The sequence below is a fragment of the Odontesthes bonariensis genome, chromosome 4, assembly GCF_027942865.1.
Source record: "Odontesthes bonariensis isolate fOdoBon6 chromosome 4, fOdoBon6.hap1, whole genome shotgun sequence".
NCBI lineage: Eukaryota > Metazoa > Chordata > Actinopteri > Atheriniformes > Atherinopsidae > Odontesthes > Odontesthes bonariensis.
The window spans coordinates 42989613-43010486 of record NC_134509.1 but is presented as its reverse complement, the minus strand read 5'-3'; the positions used below and the strand labels follow the sequence as shown (position 1 = coordinate 43010486).

Here is a 20874-nt window from a genome sequence, read left to right as displayed (position 1 = left end):
CGCCAGTCGTGGCCATGCCCATGTTAGGAGCTCCTCCGCCACTTGGAGGCATTTCTGGGACTTTGTCCCCCCCTGGTGGTTGACGTGATACACCGCAGAGGTGCTGTCCGATCTCACCAGAACATGGCTGTGCTGCAATGTTGGCAGGAACCGCTGTAGCGCAAGGTGAATGGCCTTCAGTTCGAGAACATTGATATGTTCCGACGTCCATGGAGGTTGCCAAATGCCCCACACTGAACGTCCTTCCCAGACAGCCCCCCAGCCCGTTAGGGATGCATCCGTCGAGATGACCTGTCTCCTGTGAGGATGACCCCCCAGGGGGACGCCACTGAGCAGGAACTCCCTGGTCCTCCAAGGACGCAGGGCTCGGATGCAAGCCCGAGAAACACGCAGCCTGACCTGCCTGTCGTCTCTCGGGTGGAGTCGGAACGCATTGAACCAGCATTGGAAGGGACGTGACCTCAGCAGGCCAAGAGGAACCACGACGGCTGCCGCAGCCATCAAGCCCAGCAACCTTTGGACTCTGTGGGCGGTAACTAGTCCGCCGAGCCGAAAGCACTTCAGGGCCTCTATTAGGCTGTCTACTCTCCGGCCAGTGAGAGACGCTTTCATGTGGGCTGAATCTAGGAGGATACCCAGGAATTCTGCCTGTTGGCGGGGCCGCAAATTGGATTTCTTCCAATTTACCACAAAGCCCAGGAACTGGATGTGGGCCAGCAGTGTCTCCGTGTCGCGCACCACTTGCTCTTGAGAATGGGCGCAAACGAGCCAATCGTCTAAGTACGGTAGTATCTTCAAACCCTGTGCCTGGAGGGGGGCTAGTGCAGCGGACACCACACGACTGAAAACTCTTGGGGCCAGGGAGAGGCCGAAAGGAAGGACCTGAAACTGGAACGCCCTGCCTCGAAAGGCGAAACGGAGGTATGGCCTGTGTTCTGGGCAGATTGGGACATGAAAATATGCGTCCTTCAGGTCCAGAGACGTAAACCACTCCCCCTGCTGGATTGATCGTATTACCACTGCGGTGTGAACCATTTTGAATGGCAGCACCTTGAGGTATTGATTTAGGGGCCTGAGGTCGAGGACAGGCCGATGACCGCCGTCCTTTTTGGGCACAATAAAATATTTGGAATAAAACCCAGCTCGCTGTGCGCTGGGTGGTACCTCCGAGATAGCCCCTTTTAAAAGTAGTTCTCGAACCTCGTTGTCGAGTACGGACTTTAAAATTGGGTCTCTTACAGCTGTTATTCTGACCCCTGAAAAAACTGGGGGCCGCCGTCGAAATTGTAGCCGGTACCCGTGGGCAACCATTGTCACGACCCAAGGGTCTGGCACAATCCCCTCCCAGGAGATCCGAGACAGCTGGGAAGGGCATCCGACGGGCAGCCCCTGACTGCTACGCCGGGCCACCGCCCCGGCCTGCGTTTCTGCCCCTGTTTGTTTTTGCTCCCCGCCTCCCCCTGAACTGGGGATGTGGGGCTGGCCCCTGGGTAACTGCCTGAAAGCGCTGGCCCTGAGCGATACTAGCCTGAGGAGGCCGGCCGGGCTGCCGTTGCCTGAACCTACCCACTGCTGCTCTGTAGACGCCGGGAGCTGCTCTAATCCTGGATCCTGGATGAAAAACACACCCAGGTGCCACGGGGAGGTTAATCAGCTCTGCTTTAATAGCCTCTGGCAGACAGGTTTGCGCAAGCCACACCTGACGACGGCACAACACTGCCAAGGCCATCGAGTCTCCTACATCCCGTGTGAGCTGGGAGTGAGCAGATAGCGCAGCCTCCACCAGGGCCATGGCATCTCCGTCTGCCGGGTCTAGCGTCTTACGCAGAGCCGCCAGCGTCATAGCAAGGGCATTGCCCATACGGGCTGCTCGTGCCGAAGCGTTAAAAGACCTACTGACCAGGCGGTCTGTCTTTGCACACTCCTTACGCGGGCAACGTGGATTAGGGGATGCCCGCGCAGGCCCAAGTGACGTCCAAGAGGCAACTGACGCCTCCACTGGTGGCATGTCTCCCAGCCCTGTTTCAGCAGGGTATACAGCCATTGCCAACTGACGGCAGCCTGGGTTAAAACTGGGGCCGCTGCAAGGTCTTACCCCAAGCGGTCCTCAGCATCTTGGTGTAGTCCTCCGCCACGGGAATAGAAGGTGGGGGGCTAGCGTGAGATACACCCTCCCAAACACCCCCATAAGGAGCTGGGTCTGGTGTGGGGGGCTGAAAGCCTAGAATTTTAGAGGCACACAATACCCTTGACAGCAGATGGCTTACCGGTATCTCCCCCACGACTGTGGGCTCACCTCTAGAGCCAGTGTGTAGTTCACCACCACGGCTGCCTCCACCTGTGGCGTCAGAGGTCTGTGACGCGTGGAGGGACAGCACGTCTGTATCGGCCCAGTCCTCCTCCTCACCATGGCTCTAAGGCCTGCGTAAGGGGGGACCCTCCTGGCCCGGCGGTAGGGATGGCGGTAGGGATGGCGGGCCTTGATGGCCTTCTAGCCTGTCCATCCTCCTTGATAGCCCCTGAAGAGCTGAGAGGATTTGGGCTAACCCCGCACTGCCGCCCTCTGCTGCCTCAGCTGGAACAGGGCGCTTCGCAGCTCTGGAGGCCCCTTCCTGGTCAGACCTATGGGGGGACTCACGCTGCCGGTCCCTTGAGCATTTGCGCGTACGCTTATGCCCATGTTTTCGGGCCGACCGATGGGGTGAGCGTCGCCTTTCCGCCCTGCCTTCATGCATGTGACCAGACACCAGGTTGGCACGGCGAAGTCGTTCCCCCCTAAGCAGGTCAACTGCTGCACTGCAGGGGTTGTCCACGTCCTCCAACACGTGGGCGGCCCCAAGGCAAGTAGGGCACTCCCTGTGCCCGTCTGCGGTGCTCATCGCAACCATGCAGACTCTGCAGTGGTGCGAGGCCATTATGGCGAGTTGCAGGAAAAAAGCTGGTGGCCGGCAACAGCGCGCGAACGCACCTAACCGGCACACACTTAACCCAACGGCTGCGAACAGCGGCTATAGGGTGCTGTTTGATAAACCACTTAATTAATTAATTAATTAATTTATTTATGTCACCACTGAAACAGTAAACAATAATCAGTAAGCACCAATCTGTACTTACCTGAACAACACTCATTTATTTATAACAATAATCCTTACCTTATCTGGCTACTTACCTGAAAAATTCCAGTGGCCAAAGTAACACACAGAACGAACAAATATGCAGGTGCAGAACTGAGTGTTTTTTTTTTGTTTTTTTTTTATACAACAAAAAATGCCCAAATGCACTTGCTTACCCGCAACAGTGCACGCATTCACCTACTGGCTTACACAACCAGTTACAACAGCGGTAGAGTAATGTGAAACTTAAACAACACACTACCTTAGAAAACAATATGCTACCGGCAATACAAAATATATGCAAGTGTAGCGCTAGGGTGGCCTGTACGTATGCAAACGCGTTAAGAAGGCTCACTTAGTGGTAACCAACAGCACTTAATAATCTTCCTCTGGCAACCTGCACCAGTGCGCGAACGCACCTAGCAGGCGCACACTAACCCCACGGCTGCGAACAGCGGTATAGGGCACGCAACGTATAACAAACAATAAATAACAAAATAAGTGAAGCGCTACGGTGATCTGCAACAGAGCGCGAACGCAATTAAAGCAGGCTCACGGCAACGTGATATTAGCTTAACTGCACAGTCCAATTCACAGGGACACAAGGCACCTGTTACCCTCGGGTAGTGAATTCTGTGACTGTGTAGCCTATGCAAAAAATATCTGCTTCTTACCTGGTCCGGTTTTGAGGCGATCAAGGTGAGAGACTGAACCGGGAGCAATCCCTGCTATTTGTTAACGCAGGTCGTTCTGCTTCCGGAGGTCACGGGCGTGACGTTTTTGACATATGGTTTCGGTGATAGGCAGAACGAAGGTGATCATTCCTTTTTAAGACCGTAGTGACGGTCAGAGTGAGGTCGAAACAGATACCAAGTTATACTATAGACAACAAAAATAGAGAACAAGACGAAGAGATATAAACATAATATAATAATAATAATAAATAAATACATATTCACAGAATAAACGATTTAAGAAGTCTTTCTTACCGTCCACCATCAGATTGAAACAGTTGTACCTTTCATTACTCTGTTTGCATCTATCCTATCGGTTTATGAAACTGTAAACCAATATGATTGGTGCAAACTAATATTAAACTGTGCAAATCAATAATAAACCGATAGGATAGTTTCAAAGTTTGAAACAACTTGTTTCAGTCTAATGAATGTCACATGTACATTAATAGGTGAATATTTAGTGGTTTGCTCATTAGTGTAATCACTCCCCCTGCACTACTGCATAGGTTTGCTCTTTACACTTCATTTGTAAGCATTCATCAATTAAGGTAAAGTTTTTCTGCAGCTGAAATAGATATATAACTGCAGAACTGAACCATGTTACCCATGTTATAGATGAAATCATTAAGATTATGTTTGTGAGGCAATTAAAGGTAGTTTTTTTTTCTTTTTTTTTTCTGAAATCATCAAAAACTGCAGTAACAACTCTCGTGTCCTGTTTGCTACAGTAAAGAGATTAACAAACCCTCCAGTTTCACTGCCTTTAGAACTCGTTTCTACATCTAAGTGTAATGAGTTTGCAACATTCTTTAATGACAAAGTTCAACGCATTAAAAATGCAATAATTTCCACAACACAAATAACTACTCTGCAGCCAGCTGGACACCTAGAGCTGACACATTTCACACCTGTTACTGACAAAACAGTCAAAGAGACCATCTGCAGTCTGAGTTCATCAACGTGCTGCCTTGATGAGTTGCCCACTAGATTCCTAAAGTCTGTGCTGAGCAGTTTGTTACCACAACTCGCTCATCTAGTCAACATCTCACTCCAGACTGGAACATTTCCAAAGGCCTTAAAAACCGCTGTCATTAAGCCTCTTCTAAAGAAGAGCAATCTTGATGCCACAGTACTGAACAACTACCGGCCCATATCAAACCTGCCATTCTTAGGCAAAGTCCTAGAAAAAGTTGTATACCAACAGCTTAGTGACTTTCTCCTGTCTAACAATGCTTTTGATACTTTCCAATCAGGCTTTAGGCCCCACCACAGCACTGAGACAGCTCTGATCAAGGTGACAAATGACATCCGCCTGAACACAGATGCAAGTAAAGTCACAGTCTTAGTTCTGCTGGACCTGAGTGCTGCCTTTGACACAGTTGACCATGCGATCTTATTACAGAGGTTAGAAGACTGGGTGGGAATCTCTGGGAGTGCTTTAAACTGGTTCAAGTCCTATCTGGAGGACAGGAAATATTTTGTTGAAATTGGTAACTGTGTCTGAGACCAAATGGCTATGACCTGTGGGGTTCCCCAGGGGTCAATCCTGGGACCCCTATTGTGCAATCTGTACATGCTTCCATTAGGCCAGCTAATACGCAGCTATAATGTGTCCTACCACAACTATGCAGATGACACTCAGATCTACGTGTCACTGACGGCAGGAGAACACGGGCCTGTAGATACATTGTGTCGCTGCATCGAACAGATCAGTGTGTGGATGCAAAACAATTTCCTCCAGCTAAACTCAGACAAAACTGAAATCATTGTCTGTGGCCCACAGAAACAAAGAGAAAGTGTTATCAGTCACCTTGAGACTCTCTCTAAAACCTAACTATCAAGTTAGAAATCTCGGGGTAATATTGGACTCAGACCTGAACTTTAACAGCCACATTAAATCAGTAACATCAGCAGCTTTTTACCATCTAAAAAACATTGCCAGAAACAAAGGAATAGTGTCTAAACCAGACTTAGAAAGACTGATCTATGCGTTTGTCTCCAGCAGGTTAGACTGTAACGGCCTGCTCGCTGGGCTCTAAACGGGCTGTAAGACAGCTGCAGTACATCCAGAACGCTGCTGCTCGAGTCCTGACTAGAACCAAGAAATACGACCATATTAGTCCAGTGCTCAGGTCTCTGCACTGGCTTCCTGTCGCTCAGAGAATAGACTTTAAAACAGCTCTGCTTGTGTACAAGTCTCTGCATGGTCAAGCGCCAAAGTACATCTCTGACATGTTAAAGCCATATGAACCAACTCGGGCTCTGAGAACCTCAGGGAGGGGTCTCCTGCTGGTGCCCAGAGTCAGGACTAAACAAGGTGAGGCTGCGTTTCAGTTTTATGCTCCTAACATCTGGAACAGTCTTCCAGAAGATGTGAGACAGGCCTCAACTCTGACAATGTTTAAATCCAGGCTGAAAACAGTTCTGTTTAGCTGTGCATATGACACCCGAAAGTATTTTATCTGCACTCTTTGCTTTTTAATTAATTAATGATTATTTTAATGGGTTTTTAATTTCTTTATTTTATTTTTTATTTCTTTTTAATGATTTTATTGCCTTTGTGGGAGAATAATGTCATGACATTCTCTTGACATGTCAGAATTACATCGTGTGCCTTGTTGACTGGTTCATATGAATATTGTTCATAGTTAGAATGAGCGTGTTTATGATAAACTGCGAAAGCTAGGCGCCTCCAGAGAGGGCCAAGTACACTTGTTATGATAAAACGGTATAAAAGGGGTGTCACAAGATGAGCTCGTCGGACATTTTGTAACATTCTGTATGCATATTTGCTGTGACGGCTTGTTCCAATAAACTCCCCAATGGACGGCTGACCGACGCGTGATTCGACTCCTTTTCTCCACAACATAATGGTGACCCCGACGTGAGAGGTCCCTTTAAAGGGCCCCCACTTGAGCAGTTGAGAACAGAGTGGACAGTCTATATGAAGCAATTAACTGCAATCCACAGAACAATCTATCTACAGGAGGAGACCAGAGACTCAGGTCTCGTACAGCTGGTTGAGAGGCCAGTGGTGCCTGGCGACCAGGTGCACATCAAAGTCGTTTGAGCCAAGGTGAAAAGGACCGTACGCAGTGGTGCGAGCAACGCCAACAGCAGTTCGAATGGAAGGTAGCAACACATGGTACCATTTGAATCACTGCACTAAGGTTCGGACTAAAGACACAGACGGAGTTAAGTCCGAGGGAAAGGATGAACAAAAGGAAGAGGTTAAGATTTCTGACACTTATGAGCATCCAGGTGTGGGTGTTGGCCGACAGCATGGGCTCAGGAAAGCAAGGCCTGGAGATGTTGGACGGGATCCCGCAAACAGGAGAGGCGGGAAGGGGTCCCGTGATGAAGCCACCCCGCAGGGAAGTAGCCAGCCTGGGTCAGATGAGTATGATGCAACAATACACACCCACTCAGACCATGCCACGCCACGAACTTTGCCAGCAATACACACTAGAGCTGGTCGGGAAGAGGTATCGGTTAAGCTTGAATTTAAGTTCATGGGAATAAACGATTTGAGGAAGTGTGGATCATGGGTCCGGAGGAGGAGACGACCAAATCACCGCCTCTGGACGCCACGACAAAGGGGCAATCTGGTAAGATCATGTTGTCCTCGGGTCAGAAGTAGTTGTTCACAATGGTTGTAAGAATAGAAAGACTTCTCGTGGAAGGCTAGGGGGATTTGATACCATTAGCACTACAGGACAGAATAATCATGTTAATCCAAGAACAGACGGAGTGTACATGCACAGGTAGAGACAGGAAAACAGTGGAACTGTGGAAGATGGGTTAAGGCAGCACAGGATATGTGGTATAGATGGACATGGTACACAACGAGAGAACTGACAGCGACGGAGTGTCTCATATGCGCAGACGCTCCAGGAGCATTGCCTGTTGTTGTTCCAGAGCCACACACCTTCAGAGACGGTGCAGTGGTCCAGCAACGGGAATGCAGAGAAGGTAGGTTCACATCGGAAGAGGATAAATGGTTATTGTTTAAGCTTCCTATGTGTGGTATTAAGTGCAGATTGATGTTTGGGCCAAATAAATTACATAGTTATTTTCAAAATAAGGAAGGGCCACAAATTGGAGTCTTCTTGTGCGGAATTTAATCTTAGTACAACACAGGATGGGCCTCCGACTGATTATAGAGTAGATTACGATGGTGAGTTTGAATGCTTTTGGAACTCACGTAGGTAATACTACTGTTGAATGAAACCAATATTTATTAGGATTTATTTATTTGGACCAGTAATGCGAAAATATAGAAATGATCATTTTAACGCTATATCTTTTTGGGGATCAGACACAATCGGTAGCTGAGAGTTACTGGATGTGTGGAGATAATGTTTTGTTAAATGTGTGACCCAACAGGTGGATAGGTCTTTGGGCACTGGTGAGGAGGAAGACATCAGTTGTGTTAGTGTATGACAAGGTAAACGGGATGCTGGGGTTTGGATGTGGAAAAAGGGAGAGTTAAAAGATCTAGTGGTAACTACATCAGGGATAAGCACGTTTACTTGGATGCAATAGGGCAGCCGAGAGGGATTCCTTTCGAGTTCAAAGCACGCAGTGAGATCGCAGCTGGATTTGAGTCTATTTTGCCGTGGATCACAATTAACAAAATGAGGGGTGGATTAATTACATATACTACAATCAACAGAGAATTCTTAACTACACGAGTGAGGGGTTTGCAGCCTTTGGAGGATAACTACATGAGACGAGTATGATGGCTTGGTAGAACAGACAAGCTTTAGAATGGATATTCGAAGGGAAAGGTGGTGTTTGCCAGATGGTTGGGAAAATGTTGTACCCGGGAACACTGCAGCTGATGGAATGTTTACAACGGCCGTGGAGAAGTTCAGAGAACTGGAAGAGGAGCTGAAGGGTAATGCTGGTGGAGGTGAACGGTGGTGGACTGGTCTGTTTGGGATTCTGGGAGAAGGGGGAGCGAGGACAGTTAAAGCGGGAATAGCAATATTGTTGATAGTGAGAATGGTTTCCCTATTGGGGTGTTGCATTATACCCATTCTGAGAAGGTGTTTGCTGCAAGTGATGAACAAACAGTGGAAGGAATCAGTAGGCAGATGACCATGCGAGACCAGGTCTGAGGACCAACGCATGGGAGAGCGGGTCAACGAATGAAGGTTATCAACGGACGGTTCACAAGATTCTTTCCTCGGGTGTGGAACCAAGTTTAGTCTGACAGGGAGAAGAGATGCTGAAGATCTCTTTGATTGGGAGTGACGTACTGGGGACCTCTCCTCCCAGAGTTAGCTTAGCAGTTCCAGATCCAGCCGGACGGATGTTCGGCCAGAAGCAGACGACTCCAGAGTACAGGAGATGGGACGGGACTGGAAGAGCTGCATTACATTGCATTTTATTACTATTTGTTGTGTGATAATCCAGAATTTTATGTATTGTACTGGGTACATTTATGTGATTAATTGGTTTGATGGTGGTGTATTCATTCTATGTGTATTATCAATCAAAATTGATCACTGATATGTCCATTGCCAGTTGTGTTAGTCAACTGTTCGGAGTGTGACCTTGGTAAAGTGGTCGGTCGCCAGTGGGGTGGGGCCGTAGGAGAGTTTTCCCAAGATAAGAACATGAGTTACAAAAGTAGCAGCCGGTGGGTTTTTCGCACCTATGCACTGCGAACAGTGGACAAGTGTGGTGGCAATGTTAAAATTTGTGTTATTGTGAATTCATTTAATCATTTAATGTGAATCGGGTGTGTATATATAATCGTTTTCATTTATTCACAAATGTTCCATTTGTTTGAGATTGTAGAATTATTAGGATAATTTAGTGTTGATTATGTTAATTAATTCTTAATTAACTATGTGGGATGATTTTTTTTCATTTTAGATTAACATACATTGTGATTTTATGTAGCTGTGAAGCACTTTGAATTATGAATTGTGCTCTATAAATAAAATTGCCTTGCCTAGATGATTTGATCCCTAGCTTCCCGTGTCACTGAACCCATTTCACATTGTTTGTAATGTGTCCATTGGTGTGTCAATGTGTGTGATAGAGAAAAAATGCTGTGTAGTTACTGTTACACTGTGAAGACTAAGATGTGCAGTATGACTATGTGTATGAATGAGTGAAAGTGGTTTGTAGTGTAAAAAATGTGGGTTTTCCGCTGGACTACAAAAGTGCTACAAAAATACAGTCTGTTTGCCATATTGTTATTTATGAGAAGGTACTTGGATTGATCCACAAATTCACCATTTACATGTTCTCTTGGGCAAAATAATGAATCCTACATTTCCCCAAATGTGTCCCAACATGTCATGTTATGTAAGAGATTTGATTTGTGTGTATGTGTAATACCGGTCATAACGTTGAGATCCAGGAAAGTCCTGCTAACTGCTAACAGGTTTTTCACTGATGTCTATGCATCATCCAGAAGCAAAGTCTTAAAACATTCATTCTGTCTCCACTGAGGACAGCTACTGGAGGTCCAGAATTGATTACATTTTTTTGGATGTGATTTGAAGTCAGCATGCACCAAGCGTTTATGCTGTAAGTTTTCTGAATATAAATGTATTTTACCCCTCATAATTCAACTAAATTAGATCAACTATTTCACTCAAACTAAACCACGAATGATAACTTTTTCTCTTTACCTCAGTGCAGGAGAAGTCATATGCTGACGGTTGAAAAAGTTTCCATGATGATGCTGGCCACGCTGCCGCTCTCGGGTCTGCACCCTATGATGATGGTGGATGTTTTTATGCCACCTGTCCAGATTGTGATGTGATTGATTGGTGTGTTGATCCTGATCCTTAAACCAATCACTGGGAAGCGTCAGGGTTACCACACATAGCCCTAGAGGAGGCTGGGAAACAGGATGAACTGATAAAAGAAAGAAGGGGGAAACTGTGAAATGAATGAATGAGGAAAAACACCAGAGAAATTGATCCTCACCTGTGTGATACAGGAGGCCTTCTGCTGCTCTGTCTCTTTGAAAGCATGCAGGATGATACAGGTCCCATGGGTGCTGGTCGCTCCTCGCATGTGGAACAGAGCCCTAACCCTAAACCTCACCTGCCCTCCATCATCCCTCTCTCGCTCCACATTTTCTGACAGGAGGGAGGCGTACACAGTAGGAGAAGCCAGAGGGAAAGGCTCTGATGTTAGCTGAGGAAAGAGATACAAGGGTTTGCATGGATTTTTAAACATCTTTAGTCATCCCTGTCAGAAGTAATTGTTTTTCTTTTACCTGTGTAACAGAATAAGGGCCAAATGAAGCCTGCAGGCCAGGTCTCGGGGACATGCTGGTCGGGGGCAGCATGAAAACACTCTGGGAGAAGGAGAATGGACTGGAGTTGTAGAAAATAGGGCCTGGCTCCCCCTGGGACAGAGGAAGGGAATGCCAGGGAGGAGGGATAACTGACATCTGGACTGGCAGGGTGAGAGGATGAGGAGGCTGCAAGAGGGACGGAGGGACTAAGATAATTGAAAAAGCAGAAAAGAAAGAGTTTTGGAGAAGTTTTAATCTTTTTTTCACATATAAGGTGCATAACTTTATTGTCTTCATCACACACTCATTCAGTCACTGGTCACTTTTGCATTCACATTCCTCACCCATTATTTAGACAAGCCTGTGAAAGTGATGTTAGGAGTCACGTGCACACAATATTTGCAATTAATTTGGTACTGAACAGTACATGAAGTGTGTTTTCATCTGATAGTCATTATAGAGTGATAGTTTCCTTCCAACATGTTGTGTCACCAGAAAAATTCATATCAGTGCAGAGTGGTTGTATGAAATAGAAGCTGTGGTCTCACAGTCAGTGTTACACTGTGAGGATTTCATAGTGGTACAGATATAGTTGTTATCAACTCACAGAAAACGTGATGCTTTACTTCACCCCACCATCCCTGCTGTTTGTCAGGAGAGGAGCTGCACAACACAAAACTTTGAAAGCTCTTTAAAGCTTTTCTTTTACAACATAAATTCATATCAAGCTAACAAACACACAGCACTGTGTTATACTGAGCGGTGGTGAGTGGAGCAGTTCCTCTCAGAAAGAGCAGGAGCTTCATCTAGAGTTCAAACATGCTTGCAGCTACGAGCTCTGATATGAAGAAAGTTTGAATAGAGCTGTTATTCATTTATTTCATATCACCACCTGTCAGATTCCACTGAACAGCTGATCATATGTCACATTAACTCACTGCTCCCACCAGATTAATTAGATAGCTGAACAGGTCTGAATGAAGCTTTAAAGAATGAGGCATATTGGAAGAACATAAATCATGCTGTTCTTTTAGATGAGGAATCAAAAAGAACTTTCTGTAAAAACTTCTGTGATGGCAGCATTAATGCAGAAAAGCTCTCTGAGGTTTTACAGCAACATGTGCTGCCTTCAGGAACACATCTGAACAGACTCAGAACTGTCTGCTTCTAAATTCAGACAAACTGAAGTCGTTATCTTTGGACCTGAGCGCTTCAGGGAGAAATTGTCTAGCTATATAGTTACTCTAGATGGTATTTCCTTGGCTTCTAGTTCTACAGTGAGGAACCTTGGAGTTATTTTTGACCAGAACTTATCATTTGACTCGCATATAAAACAGGTTTCTAGGACTGCCTTCTTTCATCTTCGTAATATTGTTAAAATCAGGAACATCTTGTCTCAGAGTGATGCAGAAAAACTAATTCATGCATTTGTTACTTCAAGATTGGACTACTGTAATTCTTTATTATTGGGCTGTCCCACATATTCTCTGAAAAGCCTTCAGCTGATCCAAAATGCTGCAGCCAGAGTTCTGATGAGAACTAACAGGAGAGATCATATTTCTCCAGTTTTAGCTTCTCTTCATTGGCTCCCTGTTAAATTCAGAATAGAATTTAAGATTCTTCTCCTCACATATAAAGCTCTTAATGACCGAGCTCCATCATATCTTAAAGATCTCATTGTAAGATATTTTCCTAACAGAGCACTTCGTTCCCAAACTGCAGGTTTACTTGAGGTTCCCAGAGTTTCTAAAAGTAGAATGGGAGGCAGAGCCTTCAGTTATCAGGCCCCTCTCTTGTGGAATAAGCTGCCAGTAAATGTCCGGGAAGCAGACACCCTTTCCACTTTTAAGACCAGGCTTAAAACTTTCCTTTCTGATAAAGCTTATAGTTAGGGATGGTTCAGGTAATCCTGAAACATCCCATAGTTAAGCTGCTATAGGCCCAGACTGCTGGGGGGCCTCATCGGTCACACCTTTCCTCACTTTACTCTCTTTATGTACATGTGACATTATTGTGGTCATTTAAGGCCCATTTATGCCCTACGGTAAATACGGAAACGGACGCTTTCACCCGGTTCCGGGGGTCGTTTCATCCGTCAGTTTGTCCGTAGGTCAAGAGCTTAGCAATCCGGTGAGCTCCGGGCGAAACGGAGCAATACCAGAGGAATTCGTGGGGGCAGTAGAGAGTCAGGAGCGTGTTGGTTCCGGAAGTTATGGAGGAAGAAGAAGAACAAAGAGTAGGAGATTAAAAAATTTTAAGATTTAAAAATGCCAGGTAATGGAGGAGAGGATTTGTGAGATGGTCAGGGGGTATATACATTTGTATGACTGCAACTTCCTCAATTGACGCCATGTTTCTCAAACCCGCGGCCGACAATGACTCAATATATACCGCCCTAAAGAGGATTTCTTACGGACGTGCGCAATACGGACGGAGGCATAAACAGAAGCTCCGGGAGCAACGTATGGACCGGACAGACGAATTTCGTCCAGTTCCGTAGGGCATAAATGGGCCTTAACTCGTGTTTCCTGTTCCAACAGGTATCCTTTGAATGGTGTTACAGTGCCCCCCCCCCCCCCTTTCTGTCTTCTCAAACCCCAGCTGGTGGAGGCGGATGGCCACCCTTCCTGGTTCTGGTTCTGCCAGAGGTTTCTTCCTGTTCAAAGGGAGTCGTTTCTCTCCACAGTCGCCTCAGGCACGCTCAGGCCGGGAGATTGGACCGAAAAAGAAAAAGTTTTCAGTGCAATCTGTTGGTTTCCTTAGCTAGGAAATTGTTTTTGAATTGGCTCTATATGAACGAATTGGATTATTTTATAAATAATTATGATTACAATGAATTGAATTCCAATTGGCTTGAATTGGACTTTATTATCTAAGTGCCTTGAGATGACATTTGTTGTATTTGGCGCTATATAAATAAAAATTAAATGAATTGAATTGAATCTGTTCCAGGGACGTCCGAGCACTGTTCAAGCAGCCCATGGAAAAGCACATTCTGCACATGTTCCAAAGGCTGAGGAAGAAGAGGGTACGGGTGCTGGACTGGCCTGCCTGCAGTCCTGACCTGTCCCCAAACTCTGAAACACCCCCCCCCCCCGTGCTGCTGCACACCTGTTAGCAGAAAGAATGGGACAAAATAACAGCTGGAACTCTGCATCACCTGGTGTCATCACTGTCAGAACGTGTTGGGAGAAGGAAACGTTACAGAGTGGGAAAAGATTCTCTGTCCTGTACTTTTTGTGGAATGTGTTGCAGGTCTGAAATGTAAAAAATGGATGTACACTAACAAATGAAATAAAGATGAAGAGAAAAATAAAAAATATTTCTGGAGTTCATACAGTCTACAGTGAAATAAACATAGAAATAAATGTATCAATCATTGTTTTCTTCATTGTGTCTTAGCATTTTCTATATCTTCCTAACCTTTTTCTGAAATTGGATTATAAAGAAACAAATAAAAATAACTTCTCACCTACTATGGCAATCCAAAACAGCAAAAGCTTTCCTCTTGTAACCCAAGACATGGAATCTGCCATCACAACAGGGCTCCTGTAACACACAGTTTCAGTTATCATTAAAGTTTTCTTCTGCAGGTGTTCTTACCCAAACTTTGGTCACAGGTCCTGGCAGAAGATGAGCAGAGTTGGATATAAGCAGTCTTGTTTTTCCTTTTGGATGTATTTTAACTGCACGTTATTTGTCTTGCTTTCTGGTTTGGCAGTAGTAACATTTTTTAAATAGAATTGAATAAACTAAAATATATTAAGCCCTTAAATAAGAAACAGGTTTCTAGGACTGCCTTCTTTCATCTTCGTAATATTGTTAAAATCAGGAACATCTTGTCTCAGAGTGATGCAGAAAAACTGCTCCATGCATTTGTTACTTCAGGATTGGACTGCTGTAATTCTTTATTATTGGGCTGTCCCACATATTCTCTGAAAAGCCTCCAGCTGATCCAAAATGCTGCAGCCAGAGTCCTGATGAGAACTAACAGCAGAGATCATATTTCTCCAGGTTTAGCTTCTCTTCATTGGCTCCTGTGGGAGAAGGATGTCATGACATTCTCATGACTTCTGGCCTAATTACATCCTGTGCCTTGTTGACTGGTTCATATGAATATTGTTGATAGTTAGTATGAGCGTGTTTATGATAAACTGCGAAAGCTAGGCGCCTCCAGAGAGGGCCACGTACACTGGTTATGATAAAACGGTATAAAAGGGTGTCACAAGATGAGCTCGTCGGACATTTTGTACATTCTGTATGCATATTTGCTGTGACAGTTTGTTCAATAAACTCCCCAATGGACGGCTGACCAACGCGGGATTCGACTCTAATTTCTCCACAACATAATGGTGACCCCGAATTCGTGAGATTTTGCATCTGGATCCCGGCGGAGCGTGTCCTCTGTGTCCCGACAACCGACATCAGCTGTGAGAGCCGGCTGGTTGGATTTCCCACCATTACAACTGGCGTCTGTTAGTGGAGCACAGATCACAGGTTTCTTCCGGCTTCCCCAAATTTAAAAGAACACAGGAGAGAGACGGATTCTGCATTCGGTAAGCATTTCATTGTGATCTCTGTGCAGGGGGGCTGCTGAAATTGTAATTGTTGAAATTTTGGGCCAAGAGGTGCCATATGTGTGAATTGGGATAAAATTGGGTAAACAGCAGCTTGTGAGAGTTGTAAAGCAGACAGCTGTGAGCAGTTGGTCTGGCTTGTGTTGTTGTATTTTTTTTGTGGTAATTAAGGAAGACTAGTCGCTCATGCTCGGGCAGGAAATAAATCGATGAGTTTAAACTGGAATAGTGGATACGCTTTTAGAGCGGGCAGAGTGGAAATCACTCGTTCATAGTGATGTCATAGAGCCAACGGCCGACCTTTTATGCATGGGGGGTAGGAATACCGTGGGACTATGGTTCGCATTAGTCATTAATATATGTGAAAATTATTTTCACTAGTCAAGGAGTAGACGAATGCTGGTAATTGATTGACTTGCGAACATAAAAGTTTGAAGGTGGAATCAAAAGAGCAGTTCAAGAAAACTCCGAAAAAGTCAATTCCAGTTCTATACGGGCACATTTTAAGTATATATGTTTATATCATTTTATATATCTGCTTAGAACTCTTTGGAGTTATCCGAGACCTCAGTATAAAGACATTTTGAGAAGAAAATTCAAATTCGTTTATGAAATTGGCCACAGGAGATTATTATAAGAGGTCATAGGGAAGCTGATAAGTACACGTCAGCATCTGTTGCTTTGGTCAAGAAACCATATCACAAGGCTTGTAGGGAAAACACATTTTGTATTCCATATATTGCCGACACCAACATCTCCTGAAAAATTAAAAGTCTAAATGAAAGAAATTGATAATTTAAAACTGTGAAGATTTGAACGGTGACTGACAAAACTTTGATCGACTGACTTGGTGTGAGTGTGTGGGACCGGTCTCTGTTTGTCTGTCAATGTGTGTGAAATCCTGCTGTTTTATGTGAATCTAAAAAGAAGAAAAGAAAAAAGGTTCTGACTCATATCATCCCTTGACTTTTGAGTAGTCGTAGTATTTTAAGTTACACTCAGATTTGCTTCATTGTTATAATTTGCTTCATTGTTATAATTTGCTTAATTGTTATAGTTGCCACATTAATAACTTGGGGAGATAAGGTGTTGTTGGAGTAATGTGCTGTGATTTTTAAACGCTGTGTGTTTATTTCTTTAAGATTCTGTATTTTCGTTGAGTGCATCTTGTTATTATTGAATTATTGAATACTGCTGTGATTGGTGTTAAGTTTCTAAAGTTCTATTCTCAACAGGCGAGTGTAGGTGTTTTGGCTTTCACGGGGACAGAGAGCGCTGCGCGCTCACGCGGTTGGTGTGTAGGCGCGTGGTCTGTCCTTGACATTTTTCTGCTGCTTCAAATGTTCGTGTGTGATCACGTTTTCTTTCCTTGTGTCTTCCAGGGGCACTTTATGGTTGAACTGTAATAATTATTAGTTTTCTTTAGGTAATGTGCTAATTGCGGAGTTGTTATCAGTCGAGTAAATGTTGGTTTCGCAATTCCTAAGGGAGAGTTTCTGTGCTTAGGCCATTGATTCATCACGTCGTTCGACGTGAATGTGACATTCCTGATAAAGAAAGTTTTCGCTTATGCATTGTTTCTGTATCTTTTGGTTTGTATTTTCCCTGTCCACAGCGTGTTAAATTGTATTTCTTTCCCTTTCTTAACAAATGCCATTTTGAGGGGAAGAATAGTGCAACTGTTATTTCTGTATTTTTTTTTGGTTGTATTTCTTCCTGTCCACGGCTGGACAGATTGTATTTCTTCCTCTTTCTTAACTTGTTACAAAAGTGTGACAAACGCCATTTTGAGTTAAGGTGTGGTTCAATTGTTATGTTTGGGAGGAGTTAAAAACAGCCTGGGAAGTAGACGTGGTGATGTGTTCATATTTGATTGGTTAGAATTCACGTGATTCATTGGAGGCGGGCTTAGAGGTGTGTTCATATTTTATTGGTTAGAAGTTACGTGTCTCAGACGTGTTTCATTGGAGATAGATTTAGAGGTGTGTTCAGATTTCATTGGTCAAAAAATATTTTTATTTCATTGGTCAGAATTGACGTAGCGGTGACGTGCATTGGATCATCTGGATTGGTGGGAGACATTGTGTGTGGATTGGATTGGTAACATCCGGATGTGAGCAAAGGTTGGGGCAACGCCTTTAGCCTGAGTCACTTCAAACAGAGTAAGCATTAACTGAGCTTTCGATTAGCTATAAATTAACATTGGGTAGCATTAGTAATACAGCAAGTATTGATTAGCAATCAATAGTATTGATTAGCAATAACTAGCATTGAATAGCATAATTAGCATTCAATTAGCATTGGTCAACAAGGAAGCTAGTATTGATTAGCAATAAGTAGCATTGGTTAGCATTATTAGCATTTGTTAGCATTTCGTTAGCCATAATTAGCATTGATCAGAAATACAATTAGCATTGATTAGCAACAGCAATAACGCAAATATTGGTTTAAATCTTAATTAGCAATAGGTTAGCATTGATTAGCAACAGCTAGGAAGCTAACATCAATTGGCATTGGTTAGCAAACATTAACATTAGCAATAATAGTAACCTAACTCCAAACTAGAAGTCAAAAAGCTAAATTAGCCTAACATTGAATTAACATTGGTTTAATTTAAAAAAAAAAACAACTTAGAGCATAAGCTTTCAAAGCTAACATAGGCTAACCTTAACAGTAGCATTGACAATATCCAATCCAATAATTAGCTGCATCTAAGCTAAATTGAGCCGAGCATTAAATTAGCATTGATTAGAGTTAAATAATTAGTTAATTTAAATTGACTTTCAAAAAAAAAAGGGGGAATACGAATAATAAATAAGGAAAATTTAGAAAATAGATAAGTAAATAAAAAGAAAAAGTCAAAAGTCAATAGAAGGGAACTAATTAGGTGAAACAATGGATGTAACACCAACAATAACCATCAGCGCCAAACATCCTGAACATTCCAAAGATATTAAAAAGATATCTCTAAAATGGGAAAAACGAACAAAAAATTACGTCTCACCCTGGCCAAAAGGTGGCACTTTCAATGTAACTACCTGTAAGATAATGGAACAAAGGATTAAAGCTTACAAACCAAAGGACAAAAGCAAAAAGAGACAGGAAAAGAGAGAGCTTGAATTAAAAGTTTTACATTTCTTTGAAAATGCAGAGCTATATCCAACACTGCCAGGAGCAGTAAACATACAAGGAGATTCTGAAATAAAAAAATCACAAAATATCTCATGAACGTCCAGAACCACAAATAGCTACATCAAGCAGTCATGGAGCTCCTGAGCCAGACGCCGTCTGTAATTCAGATCAGGCAGGGGGACAGCTCCCACAATATCAAAAATCACCAGAACTGGCACCTCCAGTTCAAAAGGCATCTTCTGAAGAACATAAGAGTCCAACAGCGTCAGCACCGAGTTTGATGGAAATGACGCAGGGACAGTATGTGCCGTGGCAGACGCTCGTCCTAGGGGGGCTGGTTGCTCGATTGCCGGATATTCACACAGGTGCAAGCAAATGGATAAGAGCTTTTGAACAAGAAACTGTGCATAAACTGTTGTCTGTTGGACACATTAAGGCAGTGTGGGCACTGTGTTTTGGAACTTCTACCATGGAGGGCATTTTGAGACACAGTGAGAATGACTGGATGTTAAGCCACCGAGCTGATGGAACTGACTTTAATGCATATCGAGCTGCACTCTGGAGAGCGTTACGAGCTGAGTTTCCTGTAGGAGTGGACCTCGAAGCATTAAAGGGGGAGCCACTGTCAGGAACAGAGAGTCCGGTTGTGTACATTGCACAACAATTGAAGAAATGGAGACAAGAGTCTGAGGGAGAAATCGAGAAGAGCCCAGCTTGGGTGACATTGTTCAGAGTTTCCATCAAAGAGGCTCTGCCTGCCCCAGTTCAGGGGAGGCTGGAGGATGTGGTGGGGTTGAATTCAATGTCACATGGACAATTCCAGGACCACGTGGTGCATGCAGTAAACAAATACAGAAAAGAACTGAAACGGAAGGAGCAAGAGAAGGATATGCAAAGGGAACTTGCACGGTTGCAGTTAGAAGAACTGCAAGTGAAGCAAGAAGTACGAAATGAGGACATGACAGCGGGGGCCGCTGAACAGCCATTACAGGGGCAAGTCCATCGTCGACCCTGTCAAAGGTCAAGAAGAGGTGCACCTGGAGGACGAAGGTCCTCGGGAGCATGTTGGGCCTGTGGTGAGAGGGGACACTTTGTTTACAGCTGTCCGAGAGCACCGAGAAACCCGAGTGTTCGGCAGGACCGTGGCCAGTCCCTGCGGGGCGGAGCAAGTGGCCCGGCAGGTCCATGGCGTTCCTCTGGCAGAGGAATCCCAGTATTGGTTTACATTGACATATAGAGGTAAGAAGTACACTTACACCAGACGTACTCAAAGGGTTTAAAAACCGCCCTCAGGTGTGTCATCATTACAAAACAAAACGAAGTTTTTAAGTTAAATGTGTCACGACTACTAAGTTTCTAAAACTTGAATTTAAATAGGTCACTGTTACTAGGACAGAACAAAACAAAGTTTCTGAATTTAAAATTTAAATGTGCCACTATTACGAAGTTCTAAAATTTGGACGGAACAAAGTTTCTAATTTAAATTTTAGCATTGATAGCCTAAATTAGAGTATCTATTTAGCCCATAGGGAGTTACTGATATCTCTCCATCCCACTTGGAGGGAGTAAGAAAAGCGCCATGTCCAAAATAAATGAAGAAATAACTAATGAATAAATAAGTAAAATTAAAATAAAACAAGTATGATCTTCTTTTGGGAGGATTATGCAATAAAATGCGCTTCCTCTGGAAGGAATCATGAAAAATCGAAAGATCAAAGGTTGAAAGCACAACTGGAGAGGACAACCGAGGCTAAGTTAGCCTTTGGAAATTTGAAACAGAATTAGCAAGAGTCATCCGAAACGGGCAACATTAGTCTATGAGAAGCCATTTTTCTTATATGTCTCCAATAGACACCATAAGATTTCAGAACTAATAAATCAGAGTAGGTATGTTGTGACTCAGGCAGGATGTTTGCAGGTTGTGCATCTTTTGACACGTCCAGATGTGAGAATACAGAAGTGTACTACATCGGGATCTGTGGATGTCATTCCACGTGAGTTTGAAGGAGAACCACATGAGCGTGTGGCAGAAGCTGTGAGATACA

The 20874-nt window shown here is 44.2% G+C and overlaps 1 protein-coding gene across 1 annotated transcript in view; it reads right to left on the bottom strand.

Annotated features, from left to right (window-relative positions):
* Positions 1 to 20874, bottom strand: part of tmem132a (transmembrane protein 132A) — a 68217-nt gene that overhangs the window by 24885 nt on the left and 22458 nt on the right. Inside the window, exons 2-4 of the mRNA XM_075464306.1 lie at positions 11100 to 11326; positions 10805 to 11017; positions 10542 to 10715 (exon numbers count right to left, since the gene is read on the bottom strand). Coding sequence (XP_075320421.1) covers positions 10542 to 10715; positions 10805 to 11017; positions 11100 to 11326 — 614 coding nt within the window. The remainder of the gene's footprint in view (positions 1 to 10541; positions 10716 to 10804; positions 11018 to 11099; positions 11327 to 20874) is intronic.